The 20,904-nt window shown below is 38.3% G+C and overlaps 1 protein-coding gene across 1 annotated transcript; it reads right to left on the bottom strand.

Annotated features, from left to right (window-relative positions):
* Positions 1 to 16,419: 16,419 nt before the first annotated feature.
* Positions 16,420 to 20,490, bottom strand: LOC143698628 (proteinase-activated receptor 1-like). Its single transcript, XM_077194219.1, has 4 exons — positions 20,194 to 20,490; positions 19,486 to 19,566; positions 19,116 to 19,238; positions 16,420 to 18,939 (listed from the first exon to the last, which is right to left on the bottom strand). The coding sequence occupies exons 1-4, from the start codon at positions 20,255 to 20,257 to the stop codon at positions 17,780 to 17,782; spliced, it is 1,428 nt and encodes a 475-aa protein (XP_077050334.1). The 5' UTR covers positions 20,258 to 20,490; the 3' UTR covers positions 16,420 to 17,779.
* Positions 20,491 to 20,904: the final 414 nt, after the last annotated feature.

Below are 20,904 nucleotides of genomic sequence, written 5' to 3'. Positions count from 1 at the left end.
AATCAACAAAGTTACTTTAAAACGTAGGCTAAACGCCCGATGACGTGACGATAAGCGTTCAGCATCCCTCACAAATGACTAATTTAAATGTGATTCTTTAAGATTATGATTTGATCATGATCATGACGATTTTATTAATGTGGGGAAAGTTACGAATAAAATGTAGTGGAAATATGTTTTTGGTGCCTTGGTAGCCACAAGTCTTCTTGAATTTGTATTTTTAATAGGTTCTTTGAAATGAACCGACTCGATAAAGGGTCGATGCAATGATGTGCTTTAGCTATTATTCACATTTCAATTCACATTTATTTGTACAGCGCTTTTTACAATATGCCTTGTATTGTAAAAGCTACTTTACAAAAAAAATGCATGTGTCTACATTACAATTTAGTGATCTGTTATCAGAGGTGTATAAGTCAGGTGACTGTGTCCAAGTTATGTATTTCAGAAATGTACAGCTATACAAACCACGAAGTTAGCCAACAATGTATTTATTTAAACAATATATTAATTTAAGGCAGAAACAGAGAGCTCATTGGCGTAATGAATACATGTTGTTAACAATTGATTAGGATGTATAGAAAATTGACATTGGTGGATCATGTTGATTCAGTGTTTTTTGTCATCTGAAGTTCTCACAGAAGGTGGGCATCTAAGTCAAACTGGAGCTGACTTTTGTCCTGTCCAAATACCCACACTTGCGGTCTTTGCACTTGAACACTTGGGTCAAATACAGTCATGCAAGTAGACAATTAAGTGGTCAAGTGCAAAGACCGCAAGTGTGGGTAGAACTTTTGATTACCCGATGGGACACACTAGTCTTGCAAAAAATGCAAGTGTTTACAAAGCTTGTTTTATATTATTTTCATTTTTGCATTTTAAAATAAACTTCTAAATGTCTGTTCAGTATTCCCACTTCTAAATGTCTGTTAAGTACACTGTTAAAAACTATTGTTGGTTTAACTTAAAAAAGTAAGTTACCTTTATGCTTAAATTTTGAATTAATTGAAATTAAATATTTGAGTTAATACAATGAAGGAGATTGGTTTTATAGAAATTCAAAATATTGTTATCTGAACCACATTAATTATCTAAGTTGATTTGACAAAAGATAAAAAGTTGTGATAAATCATGAAAATATATTTTTTTACAATGTAGGCCTATGTAAAAAAAGACACAATTTAAAAATTGTGGCGCTGGTGATAAAAAAAGCAGTTCCAAATGTTGTACAAAATACTGTACATGTACCCTACGCATCATGTGCAACACTTTATGTTTTATTTCCAAATTATATGTAATGTCTATTTAATTTAATTTAGTGAAATGTTTTCCTCGACATCTTGCAATTTCGGCACGTGTGTACCTGAACATAGATATTGGTTTAGTGTGCATTGAGGGCACAGCAGTTTGGCATTTATAAGACATGGGATAGTCTCGTGCACTTACTTCCTGTTGTGTGCACGCTCTGCCAAGTGGCCAAGACCACAAGTGTGGGTATTTGGACAGGGCAATACTCTCTAGTTACCTCAGAATGGGCATCTTGAGATAAAAAAGCAAATGAAAACAACCAAAAGTCCCGAGTTTTGTGATCTTAAAGAGATAGTAGGGCGATAGAAGATCAGTTAAATACACAGTTTAGGGCCTTAGGTCAGTAGCAAAACTTTGTTATCGATATGGAACTTAATAGATAACCAGAGTAGAGATGATAAAATTGATGTTATATGATCATATTTTCTTGACCTGATAAGAATTCTAGCTGCTGAATTTTGGACTGTTTGACATTATGGACAAAGCTTGTTTATTGAAGATGCAGGACAATCACCTAATGCATTGGGGTAATCTATAGTCTAGAGGTCATGAATGCATGTACTAACTTTTTTGTATCAGAAACAGTTTTGGTCAGATAGCATCCCTTACAGAACACAAATATATGGGAATATACTGCAAAATATAATGCTTATATTTTTCAATATTTCTGCAATGTATGCATTGACCATGTATGGCTATAATATATTAATGAATATAAAATATTTGTAAATGAAGACAAAAATAGCATTACATGTAATATTCACAAAGTTTAAGCCTTTATTTTGTACATATATTGCACATACATTGTAGGGACATGACCAGAGCAAGGAGACACTGCTTGCAGTCAATTCAAATTTTTATTGAGTTCAGAAAAAGAATAAGGTAAACAAAGACACTAAAGGTGACCCTCCTCACGGAGGTCCCTCACCAGAACTGACTCAAACAGACAAAATAAATTATTTTATACTGAAAGGTTCAACCATTTCATATTAAAAGGGAGTTGAAATAATACACATACATAATACATTAACATCAATTTTACAAGGAAAGAAATAATAAACAACACATTTCTGCATAATATCAAAATGAACACAATGAAACAATGAGCCCCCTGCTCATAGGAAATGGACTATGTCTACATACCCAGAATTCCTTGGGATGAAATATAATGAGGAACAGCTTCCTGTTAAACCCCCATCCCCGGAAACATACAGACATGAACCCAGAAGGTAAGATTTGAAAATGGGGATATAAACTAATATAGTTGATGTAAATTCTAAATAATGAAGATAAATAAATAAAACTCTTGGTGTCTTTTGTCTTTCTAATGTGCAACTTAGATTAGAAAAAGTTACCAAACTCATATTTAACCAAACAATGAGAAAGAAACAAACATTTATGCAAAAAATATAAACCAAACAAACACAGGGCATACACAGCAATCAAGGGTAACTTATGACACATACATGTTCCCATATAAATGTGAATGTATGTACACACACATATAGCATATATATATATAGGCCTATATATATGTATATATATAGGCTACATATTCTGTGTGTGTGTGTGTATATATATATATATATATATATATATCTACTGCAGAGTAGAGTCTGTGGTTTGTTTGACAATTGGCTTAATAATACCATTAAAACTATAAGTACTATATTTTAAAGGTAATGGTGGTGCACTTCTCACCACAGTAATAATTTCATACAATATTAATACAAAACAGTTTATATTGGCCCCAACTTTATTTATTTTTCCCTCAAAAATTATTACCTTTCTTATACATTTATATCGTAATATTAACAATATTCATATAATTTATTATTGCATATATTTATGATTATCCAAATTTGGAATTATTACTATTATAATAACAATTATACAAAAAATGTTGAAGATAAAACATAATTTTTTGTTGTAAAACACAAGGTAAATTCACAAGTATGATACATGTCATGTTTAACTTTGCTTATATATATATTTTATGGAATATCACCGGCAGACATTAACTTTCCGATTAAGAGCCAATATTTGACCCCTTAAAAATGTCCCTTCTAATTATGTTCTAACATTTTTTTTAACCATACATTTATACTGCAATTACAATACCATAAATAATGTTATGAGATTAATGATTGAAATATAATCATTTTAATATAGAAAAAAATTGATGTCAAAAAATAATAGGCTAAATAATATTTTTTTAATTATGAAATTAAAACCGCCAATAGATGGTGCCAAATCACCGTCATAATGTGTCATAGAAGCATTCATTCAACTAATTCGTTCAAAACTGCAGATTCATTCTGGAACTTAGTCACACTTTGTTTACTGAGCTGTGATCATTATCACATTTGCAATCGCGCCAATATTCTGGAAATATTTTTAAAATCATATGTTATATATAAATAACTCATAGGCTATAGGGCCATTTTTTCTAGTCCCACCAGACTCTCGTACATTCCTTTCATCTGTTCATAGAAGTAGTCAGTAGCCTACTGAAGGAAAATGAAAATTGAGCGGAAGTACGTAGGAGGGCGGGGCCAGGCTACATTTTTTCCACCACATCTTTAATTTTGGGTGCATATTAATTCTGCTGGCATTTTGCCCAAACCCCTGATAACATCTGACCCTGCTTTAAGAGAAACATAAAATACGACAAAACATCATTAACAGTTTTCCATGTTGTTTTTCCTCATTGGAAAGAGCGACATATTTGGCTTTAAAGCATGATTTGAAAGAAACTGGCAAATGTCTGTGCATTTATGCACGTTAAAACATATGCCACCTATTGACAGCCTTAATCTACATTTGAAAACATAATTTTGTATAAAGAGACACGCTGTTTTGACCAAGCTGCTCTCTCTAGATTTAGTCAAATTAACTATACACGGGTTTCTTGTATACAAACAATACCGGATGCGCGCGCATCCAGGGGGCAAAAAACCGCTATCTGTTATGCCGAGTTCTGTAAAAGAACATTGTAATTAACGTAGATTTCACATTGTTTGTAATTTCTTGTTGACTCAATAATAAACTGCAATTTCAGAGTTGGATCTGTTTGTTTGTGTTTCATATTAATATAACACTATGTAAAACGTCCAACTGTTTACGAATCAAAATCCGGACATATTGTGATGCATGTATGAATTATCATGTTAGACTAAGTTAGTAATGTAATAGCCTCTATAGAGCCCGAATTTGCTTTTATATAAGTTAACCTTGTTTATGTTACTTTACGACCTGCAACATATGACTGCACACATATAACGTTACTTTACTGTAAATCAAAGATTTGACGATAGATTATGTGGGAAGTAGTACCTCCGACCGTGGCGATTATATTAAAAAACTTACTCTCAGCAACGGTGAGATCTTGCCGGATCCCTAGAGCGTACAAATCCCTTGATGCATACAACTACGTGCTATCATGTGCAACTCGTCAAATACTTTGATGCTGCACCGGATTTTTGCGTGTTGAGGTCAGATGTGCTCTCTAGTCAAAGGCAAGGCATTAAAGCCAAGCCTTATGATGCCTGTGTGTATGACCATAAGGGCCTTGGTTACATCCTTACGGCTAACTGCAAATGCATGGCAGGGTACGTCTATCAAAATGTATCTGCCATCAGAAACCCTTTACTCCGGTACGAAGACCGCGGGTCTTTTGCCCCCTGGCTGCGTGCGCAAGCAGTGATGACGTCGACGAGAAATCCATGTATAACAAACAGGTTAACCCTTGTGCATCAATTAAAAAAAGTTACTCATAGGTACATAGAGGACAAAAATGTCCGTATCCAAAAACTGTCATAAAAATATTATAGATTTATATTTTTTTCCACTTTCACTGACATCAATTTTTTAACCAGCATCAGCTCTAATCATAATGACCAAACATTCATTAATTTTCAGAATTTTAACCCTTAAAATGTGGGTTTGTTTACATAATGCCACTGTTGTTTTTTTATGAAAAAAAGAAAAATAGTAATTATTTTCAATTTACTAAATGCTAAGCAGAATTTTTTTTCTTTGATTATTACAGCCTTGGATATGTCAATCATTAAAAACAACATTAATTTTGATGCATTAATATTTTTTATGCAGTATCAGATTTAAAAAAAAGCTACCACTCAGGCCCATAAAGGACAAAAATGTCCATGTCAAAAAAGTGTCATAAAAATATTATAGATTAATATTTTTTTACACTTTCACTGGCTTAGATTTTTTACTAGCATCAGTTCTAATCATAATTACCAAACAGTCATTAATTTTCAGAATTTTAACCCTTTTAACGTCGGTTTCTTTACATAATGCCACTGTTGATGTTTATAAAAATTAGAATAATAATAATAATTTTCTATATACTAAATTCTAAGCAGGATTTTTTTTCTTTAAATATTACAGCCTTGGATATGTCAATAATTAACAACGATATTAATTTTGATGCAATCATATTTTTTATGCAGTATCAGATAAAAAACAAAACTACCACTCAGGCCCATAAAGGACAAAAATGTCCATGTCAAAAAAGTGTCATAAAAATATTATAGATTAATATGTTTTTACACTTTCACTGGCTTAGATTTTTTACTAGCATCAGTTCTAATCATAATTACCAAACAGTCATTAATTTTCAGAATTTTAACCCTTTTAACGTCGGTTTCTTTACATAATGCCACTGTTGATGTTTATAAAAATTAGAATAATAATAATAATTTTCTATATACTAAATTCTAAGCAGGATTTTTTTTCTTTAAATATTACAGCCTTGGATATGTCAATAATTAACAACAATATTAATTTTGATGCAATCATATTTTTTATGCAGTATCAGATAAAAAACAAAACTACCACTCAGGCCCATAAAGGACAAAAATGTCCATGTCAAAAAAGTGTCATAAAAATATTATAGATTAATATTTTTTTACACTTTCACTGGCTTAGATTTTTTACTAGCATCAGTTCTAATCATAATTACCAAACAGTCATTAATTTTCAGAATTTTAACCCTTTAAACGTCGGTTTCTTTACATAATGCCACTGTTGATGTTTATAAAAATTAGAATAATAATAATAATTTTCTATATACTAAATTCTAAGCAGGATTTTTTTTCTTTAAATATTACAGCCTTGGATATGTCAATAATTAACAACAATATTAATTTTGATGCAATCATATTTTTTATGCAGTATCAGATAAAAAACAAAACTACCACTCAGGCCCATAAAGGACAAAAATGTCCATGTCAAAAAAGTGTCATAAAAATATTATAGATTAATACTTTTTTACACTTTCACTGGCTTAGATTTTTTACTAGCATCAGTTCTAATCATAATTACCAAACAGTCATTAATTTTCAGAATTTTAACCCTTTAAACGTCGGTTTCTTTACATAATGCCACTGTTGAAGTTTATAAAAATTAGAATAATAATAATAATTTTCTATATACTAAATTCTAAGCAGGATTTTTTTTCTTTAAATATTACAGCCTTGGATATGTCAATAATTAACAACAATATTAATTTTGATGCAATCATATTTTTTATGCAGTATCAGATAAAAAACAAAACTACCACTCAGGCCCATAAAGGACAAAAATGTCCATGTCAAAAAAGTGTCATAAAAATATTATAGATTAATATTTTTTTACACTTTCACTGGCTTAGATTTTTTACTAGCATCAGTTCTAATCATAATTACCAAACAGTCATTAATTTTCAGAATTTTAACCCTTTAAACGTCGGCTTCTTTACATAATGCCACTGTTGATGTTTATAAAAATTAGAATAATAATAATAATTTTCTATATACTAAATTCTAAGCAGGATTTTTTTTCTTTAAATATTACAGCCTTGGATATGTCAATAATTAACAACAATATTAATTTTGATGCAATCATATTTTTTATGCAGTATCAGATAAAAAACAAAACTACCACTCAGGCCCATAAAGGACAAAAATTTCCATGTCAAAAAAGTGTCATAAAAATATTATAGATAAATATTTTTTTCCACTTTCACTGACTTAGATTTTTTACTAGCATCAGTTCTAATCATAATGACCAAACAGTCATTAATTTTCAGAATTTTAACCCTTTAAACGCTGGTTTCTTTACATAATGCCACTTGTTTTTTTTATAAAAATTATAATAATAATAAAAATATTCCATATACTAAATGCTAAGCAGATTTTTTTTTCTTTAAATATTACAACCTTGGATATGTTATAGGTTTGGCTGTGAGAGCACTTGTGTCAACGAAAATCTTCCAGACAAAACAATCACCATTTTCTGTGAAAACAAAAACAATGTGTTGTGGAGCTTCTAAACTTCTACATCAAAGTCAAGCTCACCTTTTATCTTTGTAAAAAAACAATAACAAATGAAAAGGTGCAAGCAAGTAATAAGAAATGTGTTTGAATGAAAAAAATCCTCAAAGCTCAGTAACTTTTTGACCTTTTCAGTTTTCACATGGCAGGATCTGTGACTCTGCCAAGGGTATGACTCATTTACATGTGGTGGGATTTGTGATTTCCAGTACAATATAATTTCTTTCTTTCAAACTGAAAGAAAGAAAACCCACACACACCTAAAACTTTCAGTACACACATACAAACCACACTCTGACATCCATACCAACACACCCACACAATTATAGCTTCATAATTTATCTAATTGGCTCTATAATATGCATAAGCCGAAAACAGCAGAAAACAACAATAAAGTGATCATTTGCTTTATATGCCAAACCTGAAAAAATGGCACAATCTGATAAAAAATAGTAAAAATGTAAATTTTGAAGCCTTGCCAACAGAATGAAAGCCTGTTAAGAAAGATTGCATCATTTTATAGTTGAATGGCACTGGGATTAAAAATCGCAGTTTTAATGGGTTTCAAAGGGGCAGTGTTAATTTTGTCAGCAAATTTTGATTTAGTTTTAGTCTTAGTCTTTTGACTAAAATGCCATTTAGTTTTAGTCATATTTTAGTCATCTGAATTGTTTTAGTTTTAGTCTAGTTTTAGTCGACGAAATACAATAACATTTTAGTCGACTAAATCTACAGTAGATTTAGTCGACTAAAATATAATGGGTTTAGTTCAATTGTAATGCATTAATTTAGAATTTCTCTAAAATTTCCAAACCCATATACTCCCGGAGAAAACATCTATTAACCTATTAATATGAATGATTTTTAAGTTTGAACATGCAATACAGATACATATTTAACTGCTGTTACTTAAAAAATATCTTAAAATGAAATAAAACTGCTTTTCCTAAAGTACAACACAGTCTTCTTTACAATGAATGATATATTCATTCCTTATAACTACTTACACATCATTCTTTATTCTTTCAAGCAGACATATTTATTTGTATGAATTAAATATAATTAATCCTTATTAAAGCTATTAACAAACAGTGAATGCTTTTCTCTTTTTCTTTTGTTGCTTGATCAAAATTAAGGACACGGACCGCATTAGCTTTATTGCCACTGTCACTTTAAGACGTCGGATCATGTCCAATGACATGCGGATACAATTGCACTGATGCACATCCGACACACTCACAGTTTAAGACATAACCAGCATAGTTTACATGAATACTCTCCAAAAAGGACATTTAGACATACTGTTGTGTATTTCTCCATTCAGACACGAAAGAGAGCTCAATTCCGTAGCCTACTCGCGCGCTGTAGGTGTATAGTGCATGACTGCATGCTTCGGGTTAGGTGTGTGCGCAAAGAAAACCGCACCGAATAGAGCTCTTTTTTGCATCGTCACTCTTATTCAGAGATCTATATGTCTGCTCTACTCATTCTCCCAGACGTTCACATTTTTTAACGTTTTATGACCGCGGGGTAGATCACGTTACAGTAGCCTACAAATGTGCGCATCTACCACACACGCAGGACATCAGTTCTGACGGATCGCTTCCCAAATCGTCACTATCTAACATTTTCGTCTAGTTTTTATTCGTTGACGAAAATGTCAATAGATTTTCGTCATAGTCTTTGTCATTCAAAACTAGGTTTTATTTAGTTATCGTCTCGTTTTCGTCTGTGAAAAAATGTCGTTGACGAATAATTTTCGTCGTTATTTTCGTCAACGAAATTAACACTGCAAAGGGGACATTTTTGTCCAAAAGGCGCTGAGTGGGAGTATTTTTTGTACCTAGTGCAAAATAGATTTTTTAAAGGAAATGAAGGTGAAATATTAAAATTCCAATAAAAATACACACCTGTAGCAAATTTCATGCAGTTAGCATTAACACAGACAAAGTTATCAAAAAAACAAAACTGAAAAGGACAAAAATGTCCATAAGGATGCACAAGGTTAAACAATTAAGCCATGTAGGCTACTGGTGAATGAAGTTCGAGGTTGTGATGGTCCGATATCCCTTGCCAGTTAATATGCGTACAGCAAATCTTCTTGTATGAATATGATCAATTTCTAGTGTTTATATCCAAAAAGAAAAGATACTGGGAGATGTTTTTGTATCTAGCGCGCTGTATGTTTTTACTGTGCTTGTGCAGCGTCACGCAATCGCGCATAATCTGAAGACTGGCGTCAATGGTTCGTTGCTTTCATTTTAATAATCAATTGCTGTTTCGGTGATTTACATAAAAAAATATAAAGTCGTTCTCGAGTCATAAAGTTCAAGTCAAAGTCAAGTCAAGTAATTTTCTTAATTTAGTCAAGCAAGTCTTAAGTCCTTAAATTTGCGACTCGAGTCAAGTCATGTGACTCGAGTCCCCATCTCTGTTAAACACTTTAGTATGCAGATGTGTGTTATTCTCAACTATCTTGAAAATATTTAAAATGTAAATAATAATAATTAAAAAAGAAATATATTACTTTACATTTTTCTCTATAGGCTATGTGAGTTTATGTTGCATGAGTAAATAGGCTATATCTGCTATATATTACACATGCAGTAGCCTACTACCATATCTGACATCATAAACATATAAACTATATATTGCTGAATATAAAATTACATAGGCTACATTATGACATATTAATAAATATATTGTCACATATTTTTCAATATATGAAAAGCGGCAATTCCTTATGTGTTCAATGTATTCAATATATTGTATTTAGCACAATATATTATTCTGTATATTTTAAAATCTAATGTTAAACCATTTAATATATTGATCATTCATATGGAAATATATTTTCGTTCCATAAGGGAGTAGTAGCTTAGCGGTGTTTCTGAGCTGGAATAAGGCTGTTCCCTTTCAAGGGAACTTCGAGCTGCGTCAAACGCTGCGGGAACGCCCCTGCGTTGTGCGTCATGAAGCACGTATGGAATCAGCCCAATGGAGAAATGAAACGTCATAGGCGGGTGACGTCATCGACCAGGAAACTATAAAGCACCCCAAAAACACAAGCGCATTAGCTTCTGTGCTTTCAGTCGCGCTACATGTGAATCTGTCCCTGTGTGATATTGTCTGTCTTACATACCCTGCACCACACAAACAATTTATCCCTATATATATATATATTGAGAGATTATGGCGGACGAACAGCAGTTTAGAAAGTGTGTTCCTCCCTGCTCGCGTTATTTAACGAGCGGGGATACACATGATCTTTGTGTTGTTTGTTTGGGAGTTCAGCATGCCCAGTTTGCTCTCGAGGGAGCAGACTGTGAGCATTGCGAGCGTTTGCCGTTAAGGACGCTCCGCTCCCGCCGATCGCTCTTTGAGGAGAGCGGTTCGGTGCGCGCTCCCCGCGGTTCGGGTCCCGCTTCTGCCGAGGCAGAGCGGCGGCGCTTATCGTGGGGATCGCAGATGGATCTCACAGCGGGGTTTGAGACGGGCTCTGCCTTATCTCTCCCTTCACCTGTGAGATCCAGTGCCTCAGTCCCGGGTTCGGAAGCACGCGCTGCGGTTTCTTCCGCTCGGGCTGAGGCACCAATGCTGCAGCTATCCAGTTCTGAGGAACTTGATGTTGTTAGTGTTGAGGGAGATGTGGAGGATTCGCCACCCCACACTCCTGAGAGTGATGAGCTTATGGAGGTGTTAACAAGAGCTGTTGAAAAACTTAATATTGAATGGCCAGTGACTAGACTGGAGTCTGTTTCTAAATCAAAGTTGGATGAGAGATTTTTGCCGTCACGTGTGCAGCCTCCACGCCGGTGCCTGCCGTTTTTCCATGATCTCCACACCGAGGTGTCGAAATCATGGAGAAAACCGGTGTCATATAGAGTGTTTAGTCCCCAGACTTCAACATACGCTAATATTATGGGAGCCAAGGCTCATGGTTATGGTGCTTTGCCTCGTGTGGAAGAGACGCTTGCGAGCCATCTCTCCCCCGAAGCAGCATCATCTTTTAAGGCACCGGCATTACCCACCAAGCCTTTAAGAAACACTTCGGCTTTGGTGGGTAAAGCATATTCGGCAGCAGGTCAGGCTGCGTCATGTCTGCATACTATGTCAATCTTGCAGGCATACCAGGCTGATCTGCTAAGGGACATGAGTGAGAGTGAGGAGGTCAGTACTGACGTAGTTCGCGAACTGCGTCAGGCTGCTGATTTATCCCTGCGTGCCACCAGAGAATCGGCCAAATTAATGGGTCGTTCTATGGCAGCTCTGGTGGCCGCAGAAAGACATTTGTGGTTAAATCAGACTAATATTAAAGAGAGAGAAAAAGCTTTTCTTTTAGATGCTCCTCTTTCTCCCATGGGGTTGTTTGGTGATGCTGTGAATTCAGTTATCGATAAATTCCAAGAAGAAAAGAAACAAACTGCAGCTTTTAAAAAGTTTCTTCCCCTTAAAGTTCATGTCCCTGGGGCTGCTGGGCGGGAGCAGCCCCGGCCGTCTTCGAGCTCATCACATAGAGCGCAGCAGAGGCAGAGTGTCGCGTCTCGTGCTCCCCCTGCTGGACAGTGGGCTCAGCCGCGACACTCTCAGCCGAAGCCTTCTCCCAGTAGAACTGATCTGAGGACAGTTATATTGGCTAAGAAGGCTTCGGCTAAGAAGAAGTCCTGACGCCAAGCCGTTCAGGATGCTGAGGGTGGTCCCCACCGAGGCGGAAAGGTGTTCACCTCTTTTTACGGTGCCCATTCCTCCTCGGTGCCCTCAGGGGCTCGTTCTGCCAACCCCGCCTTTATGCCGGGGCACAGACGATCCCAGCGAGCGCTTTCCCGAGGGACGCTCGCTCCCTCTGAGGAGGGTCTCAGAGCGGTCAGACCAGTTGTTCCCTGCCGGTGCGCCGTTACAGGGCGCTGCGTCTGCTGCTCAAGTTACACCAGAGGCCAGTCTCGAGAGGCTGGTACCCTTAGTAGAATTTCTGGCAGAGTGGAAAAGCCTTCCAAAAATATCTCATTGGGTCCTGCAGACAGTAGAAAAGGGTTATGCTATCCAGTTCAGGTGTCGTCCACCAAAATTCAGAGGGGTTCTGCACACAGTGGTGGGCCCCGAGCAGGCTCTGGTATTGGAACAAGAGGTGAAAACGCTCCTTCAAAAAGAGGCTATAGAACGGGTTCCTCCTCCCAGTTTGGAGTCAGGTTATTACAGCCGATATTTCATCGTTCCAAAGAAGGATGGGGGGTTGCGTCCAATTTTAGACCTGCGCATATTGAATCGCACGGTAGGGAAGCTAAAATTCAAGATGCTCACTATCAAGCAGATCGTGTCTCAAATCAGGTCCGAGGACTGGTTTGTCACGATAGATCTGAAGGACGCATACTTCCATGTGTCCATCCTTCCACAACACAGGAAGTTCCTGAGGTTCGCCTTCGGGGGCGAGGCGTACCAGTACAGGGTTCTTCCGTTTGGCCTAGCTTTATCTCCCCGCACTTTCACGAAATGCATGGATGCAGCACTAGTGCCTCTGAGGCTTCAGGGCATTCGTATTCTCAATTACATCGACGATTGGTTGATTTTAGCTCAGACCGAGCAGATGGCGGTTCGGCATCGAGATGTCGTCCTCGCTCATATCAGAAAGTTGGGGTTGAGGCTGAACGCAAAGAAAAGTGTATTATCTCCTTCCCAGAAGACCACTTTTCTGGGTGTCGTTTGGGATTCGGTATCGATGCGGGCGCGACTCTCTCCGACCCGCATCGCTTCGATTCTCTCAGCTGTGAAACAAGTGAAGCTAGGCCAGCTACTCACTGTCAAGCAGTTTCAGAGACTGTTGGGTCTGATGGCAGCAGCGTCCAACGTTATACCTTGCGGCCTGTTGTACATGAGACCGCTACAGTGGTGGCTCAGGACCAAGGGATTCTCCCCGAGGGGAAATCCGCTCCGCACGTTCAAAGTCACGCGGCGCTGCCTTCGTGCTCTGGTCATGTGGAGAGAAACTTGGTTCCTATCCAAAGGTCCTGTGCTGGGGGCTCTTTGTCGTCGCATAACGCTAACGACGGATGCTTCCCTCACAGGGTGGGGGGCGGTCATGAGTGGTCGCCCAGCCCAAGGTCTGTGGCAGGATCATCATCTTTCGTGGCACATAAATTGTCTAGAGATGTTGGCTGTGTTTCAGGCTCTGAAACACTTCCTAACAGACCTGAGAGGCCATCATGTGTTAGTTCAATCAGACAACACGTCGGTGGTCTCTTATATAAATCATCAGGGGGGCCTGCGGTCTCGCCGGCTTTACAAGTTGGCCCGTCAGATCCTCCTGTGGTCCCAAGGGAAGCTACTATCTCTGAGAGCAATGTATCTCCCTGGGTATTTGAATGTGGTAGCAGACTCCCTGTCGAGGCAGGGGCCGAGGCCAGGGGAATGGAGACTCCACCCCGAGGTGGTGGAGCTCCTTTGGTTGAGTTTCGGTCGCGCCGAGGTGGACCTATTCGCTTCCAAGGAGACCACTCATTGTCATCGGTGGTTCTCCATCACTCTTCCAGCCCCCCTGGGGTTGGATGCTATGGTGCAGCCGTGGCCGAGGTCACGTCTGTACGCCTTTCCCCCGATTGCTCTGTTACCAGGAGTTCTGGAGAGGGTCCGCCGGGACGGGGTCAGTCTACTACTAGTAGCCCCGTTCTGGCCGGCCCGAGTATGGTTTGCGGACCTGATTTCTCTCCTGGACGGTTCTCCTTTGGAGCTCCCGGTCAGGAGGGATCTACTCTCCCAGGCGGGGGGCACGATACTTCACCCCCGCCCAGAATTGTGGAAACTGTGGGCTTGGCCTCTGAGGGGGCCCAGCTCATAGACTCCGGTCTCTCAACCAAGGTTGTTGAGACCATTCTTAACTCCAGAGCTCCATCCACGAGGAAGCTTTATGCCTTGAAGTGGAAACTTTTCACTTCTTGGTGTGGAGAACACCTGCAGGACCCAGTTAACTGCCCAGTGGGTGCAGTGCTGGAATTCCTGCAGGAGCGCTTCTCCACAGGGTTATCCCCCTCCACACTAAAGGTGTATGTGGCGGCACTAGCTGCTTACCACGTCCCTTTCAGTGGAGTTTCTCTTGGGAGACACCCGCTTATAACTCGTTTCCTCCGTGGCACTTTGAGGCTGAGGCCAGCTGTTCGTACGAGGGTGCCGACTTGGGATCTGGCCATTGTATTAGAAGGTCTTTCCCTAGCTCCTTTTGAACCTATCGAAGAAGTTCCCGAGAAGTTTCTCACTTTTAAGACTATCTTTTTGCTTGCTATCTCTTCACTAAAAAGAATCGGAGATTTGCAGGCTCTGTCGGTTTCACCCTCGTGCCTGGAATTTGCACCTGGCATGGTTAAAGCTTTTCTGCATCCTAGACCAGGTTACGTTCCTAAGGTTCCTACTAATATTGTTAGACCTACGGTTCTGCAGGCTTTCTGTCCTCCTCCATTTATGTCATCGGACCAGGAGAAACTTAATTCACTCTGCCCTGTTAGGGCATTAGACGCTTATGTCCACAGAGCTGCCCTGTGGAGGAAATCAGAACAACTTTTTGTATGTTTCGGGCCACCCAGGAAAGGGTGTCCGGCGTCTAAACAGAGAATGAGCAAGTGGGTGGTTGAGGCTATCTCACTTGCTTATGAGTCGGCTGGCCAGCCTTCACCTTTGGTTGTCCGAGCTCACTCTACCAGGAGTATGGCTGCTTCTAAAGCTCTTTTGTCGGGGGTTTCCCTGAGTGATGTTTGTGATGCGGCTGGATGGTCTTCACCGCATACTTTTATTAAGTTCTATGACCTAGACTTAAGCTCTACCCCTGGGGCACAGGTGCTCTCGTCCTCTGTGCGCTAGTCTCACATGACGGTCATTTGGTCCTATGGCGACGTGGGTATTCGCGTTCCCGCAGCGTTTGACGCAGCTCGAAGTTCCCTTGAAAGGGAACGTCTCGGTTACGTATGTAACCCTAGTTCCCTGATAGGGAACGAGACGCTGCGTCGCTCCGCCATACTCCCGGCACTCCCGTTAGCGCTTCCTTCAAGCCTATCAGAAGCTAATGCGCTTGTGTTTTTGGGGTGCTTTATAGTTTCCTGGTCGATGACGTCACCCGCCTATGACGTTTCATCTCTCCATTGGGCTGATTCCATACGTGCTTCATGACGCACAACGCAGGGGCGTTCCCGCAGCGTTTGACGCAGTGTCTCGTTCCCTATCAGGGAACTAGGGTTACATACGTAACCGAGACGTTTTTTAACATATGAAATATGATTAACATAATTCTTTTTCGATAGACCTTGACGTTTCAATGACCACAAAAGTTAGATAACCATCATCACTGAAGCACAAAGTTGTTGGATAGGCCATATGTGTTTTAATATCACAGAGGAATCAGCTTCTATGAAAGGAATAACATCAATATATTACTGGCTTCAGATAAGAATATTGGATGATAGGCCTACCAACTTTATTCACATTATTGGAAATTGCAGGGTATATCATAATCAATAAAAAATATTATTTATGGAGGGTGTCGATATTAAACCTTATGTTTTCACATGTCTGTTTGTGTGAATTAACAACAGGCCACACTGGATATCGCCATCTAATAGAACACTCCATCCATAGATTTTACATGTTTCTGATAATAATAGCCTATTACCATTTTTAATCACATTAGTTGAAGAGTGATACTAATTTTTTTTATGCAAATATTTTGATTTAAGAAAGAATGATTCCATGGATGGCATTAGTTTCATTAAGAAACAGAGGGACAGTGTCAACACAATTATATTTAAAATGTTTGAAAAACAGTAGTTTATTAGCACATTAAAATAACATTCAGAACGAAGAATAGTTTCTATGGAATAGGGAAGTTATGCGTATGTGTACAGGAGATAAATATAATGCAACAGAAAAAATTAGGCAACATTATAACACCTCCGCTGTACGATAAGATCTTAACATTTCACTTTTGCCACAAGGGACTGAGAAACATACATTATATACAATAGGGGCTTCAGTAATACAATATGACATAGGGGAGACTATAGGGCAAGTTTTTACACCTTTTATTACAAATAATATTTCACACAATAGTTCATTAACATGACAGTTTTGAGAACAGAATTAAAAAAATTGAGAAAATATTATTGAAAAAGAAATATAGCCCCTATATTGTAAATGTGTGTGTGAAACTTTTTTTGATTTAGGTGAAGTAGGTGCTAAACTTTCAGAAAATGTTGACAAAATATTAAAAGATGAACATAGTATATGATCTGTTTTTTATTATAAATTCATTTTAAATGTACAAGTATATTAATTTTCTTGCAATCAAATAGATGTAAAAGTATCAAATAAATGTTTCAAATATAGCCTATTTGTTGAAAGTGCTGCTATTCAAAGTTCTGTTCTGCTTTAGCTTAATTGCTTAAAGCCCAATTTATACTTCTGCGTCGAACTCACGCGGTAGCTACGTCGTAGGCTGTGTGTAGCACGCGTACCCTGGCGTGCACCTCTCAGCCTTTATAGGGATAGTTCACCCAAAAATGAAAATGATCATTTACTCACCCTCAAGTTGTTCTAAACTTGCATGAGTTTCTTTGTTCAGTTGAACACAAAAAAGAGAGATATTTTGAACAATGTCTGTAACCTAACAGTTGCTGGTCCCCATTGACTTCCATGGGGAAAAAATATTTGGTTCTTTAAAATATCTTCTTTTGTGTTCAACAGAGCAAATAAATTCATTTTTAGAAAGAAGTTTAGAACGGCTTGAGGGGGTCAGTAAACAACATTATTTTGGGGTGAATTGTGGAAGCTTGTTATCTAATTTTGCAGCCTGAAATCGAATCACATTCCCCAGAGATGTGATCTGAATATGGCAATGTAAAAAAATGCTTTAACTATCACCGTGTTTCTGAAACACACTGCGACAAACAGGAAATGGAGTCCCTTGGTGATGTGATAAGGCTGGGTCAATTTGTCAACAGCAGCGCTAGACTTTTAAAACCGGAAGGGAAATTGATCCTGCTTTATCATGAATCAGGATTTGTGGATAGAAAGAGACTATTTCAGTCAGTGGCACAATGAGCAGTAGTATAAAAAGTATAAAGTTGTTGAAAAAAAGTTTAAACAATTTTCTAAATAATTCAAGTCTTTACACTAACACTAGCCTGACTGTACTTGCAACTCACGAAAGAGGATCCTGTCTGAGTGTTTGATAGTTTAGTTTTTGCTCTTCTCCACCAAAACACAGATCTGATCTGCTGTCTGCACTGAGACGAGCCGTAGTAGTACAGGAGAGGGTCCAGAAAAACACTTGCGCTCCCAAAACACACAGCCAACAGGTAAGCAACATATGATGAATCTCCCTCCCCACTGTTTCCTCCAGTAGCTAAACGAACACAGTGGTACAACAAGATGCCATTGGTTGGAGCGAAACACATCATAAACTCCATCAGCACGGTGATAACCATAATCACAGCTCTCCTTCGTTTTTCTGAGAGTGATGATGGTTTTGCTAATCGATTAGACTTGCCACTGAGCACATATATTATGGTAAAGTAGCTCACTAAGGTGACAATGAGTGGCACAAAGTAGTAGAGGCAGGAGAGGATGGAGAACAGGTACATGTATAGCTGATCTGTAGGGTCGTCATGGAAAAGCGCATCGTGGCAAGTGACGCCCACATCCTTAATCCTGACCGTTTGTGTCATTGAGAGAAGTGGCACCGTCCCAGCGAGCGCCAGCAGCCAGACCAGCACACATACACACGTGGCTTTCCTTGCACTCCTCCAGGTTAGAGAGGCGATGGGAAGCGCCACAGCCAGCAGTCTGTCCACACTCATGCACATCATCAGCAGTATGGAGCAGTACATGTAGCAGTAGTAAGCAGCAGTGAGCACACGACACGCCACCTCACCGAACACCCAATCTGAAGCGTTCAGCTGGTAGTGGATCTTCAGAGGCAGCAGCAGGGTGAAGAGCAGGTCCACACACGCCAGGTTAGACATGTAGATCACAGCTGGTTTCTTCACTCGAATCCTACTGGTGAACGTCACCAAGGCCAAACCGTTCAGGGGCAAACTAATGAGGATGATGAAGATGTAGAACGAGGGCATGACGCGTGTGACCACCAAGCCTTTGAGAAAGAGAACAGCCTCATCTGAGACGGCGAATATCTCCAGGAATGTGGTCCGGTTGCATTTTGAAGCATTCAGATCAGTGTTGTTACATGGATGTGCACCTTTATAGTTAGACCGAGACACCACTAGGTGGCTGCGTACAGCAAAACTTAAAAAAACGTTCTCTGTAACCAAAAACAACACCATCAGTGACATCTCTTATAACATCAGAAGACAACAGAACATGACTAAGAGGTTTTAATGAAGATGTGAAACTAAAGAATCAGAGTCAAAACTAACACAAAACAATTTCCTTCATTGTGAAAGTGTTGTTGGCAGTCTGTCTATGAGGATTTTGTACCTTCACGGCTTTTATTTGAAGTCGAGGAAGAGTTGGGTAATGTCTCATCCATATTGTAGTCAATCGGCTCATCGGTTTGGGTTATATAGTCACGTTTAATAGCAAAACTGCGTCCAGATGGGGCTGTAACCAAACACAGAACATCAGTGATAGCTCTCGCTGCCAGACAAATAAATAAGTCATATAATTTGATAAGTTAGTCCTAGCTAAAAGCAAACATTTTATTTATAGAGCTCCCGACTCTAAGAGCTCCCAAACTCTAAAAAAATTTTTTTATGCAGTTTCAGAGTTGTAAGGGCAAACAGTTATTTCTTAAGACTGGGATATTTCTCAGAAGTATGGACAGTATTTAGAGAATCTCTTGATATACCTGTTCTGGGTTTCTCATGATCCGGTGGATAAACTGGATTAACAGTTACTGCAGCATCAGCTAAATTGTATTCAGCACTAACTGTAATAACACATACAAAAGAAATAAATTTTTATATAACACTACTACACAAACAGTAAAAAGACCACATCTGAGATCTCGATAAAGGCTGAAATGACTCCCGGTCAAACAAACACAGGACGCTTCCTAGGAATTCCGTGAACAGCCTCTCTATTGGGCGATACGCCTGGAAGGATTAGGTTTGAGTATAATTTAAATGACAAGTTATATAAAAAATATTTACAAAAATCCTGTTGGTTGATAGGCTATTGGTGTTTTATAGATGTTTGTTAGCTGGTCTAGATAGTCTTTGTAAGATATTCTTTGTAAAAAATACAGCTTGACCCCCCCATTAAAGTTTACTTAAGAGCCTGGAGTAATGCTGGCACTTTGCTTTCACAGCTGAATTTATTTATTTTAATATCTAAAAATAGCCCCATTATGGACTGGCCATCCATTCGGGTGTTTTAAACCCGTTTTTTCAGATAGAAATAGTATTCTGGTTTCATCTAGTATCACTTTTTTAAGTAGGCTAACCGAAAAGTTATAAAGTATAGCCTATACACACGCCAGCAAAAATATAGCCTACCATAAGTCGTCGCTTTTAATAATCATAAGCTCATTTTCTTCATGCATATCTGAACTTACCGTTAAAGATGGCTGTGCATGCGTGCGCATTTAGAATTAAAAACAAAATAGTTTGGATTTCCATGATGCGTGAACTATTGTCCGTTTCTAGAACAAAAAGTGTATTTCAGAAGGAAAAAAACAAGCTCTTCAAACTGGAGTAAGGAAATTTTGCTTTGAGAATCAAACTCGCGCGTCAAGTCTTCAGTCTCTGTATGAACAGTGATGTGGCTCGAGCCGCGAGGATGTGCGTTACAATGTGGTGACATCACAGACCCTACGTCCCTTATGGCTGGTTTTCTAAAACCCACACAGTGTGTCTGACTGTCCCACAGCGCCCCTGGGAAAGTAGGCTGTGACTTACACTTTACAGTTCAAAGACACAAAGAAAATTACGAAAAAAACAAACAAAAATCTTTCACTGTTATTTTCACTCAAACCATCCTTGTTTCCATTACTTAAAACTCATGTAAATATTGAACTTAATTTAACTGAGTTGGTTTCTAATTGTTGTTTCTCTATGCAAATTATCAGTTTTACTTAAGTGTTTGTTCAGTCAACTTAACACTGCTGATATTTGTGCAATATAGTGCACCGTAGCCGCTTGCACCAATAACTCAAATACACATATTTATATTTATACTAAAAATTGGAGCACTTCTTAATGCATACATTTTTGGTCAAGATCTTCTAAAGTCTCCTACAGCACATCCCAAAGACTTTCAATGAATT

This window comes from Siphateles boraxobius, unplaced genomic scaffold (assembly GCF_051911475.1).
Source record: "Siphateles boraxobius isolate OS27281-9 unplaced genomic scaffold, OSU_SipBor_1 11, whole genome shotgun sequence".
Lineage (NCBI taxonomy): Eukaryota > Metazoa > Chordata > Actinopteri > Cypriniformes > Leuciscidae > Siphateles > Siphateles boraxobius.
This window is presented reverse-complemented; position numbering and strand designations above follow the sequence as displayed.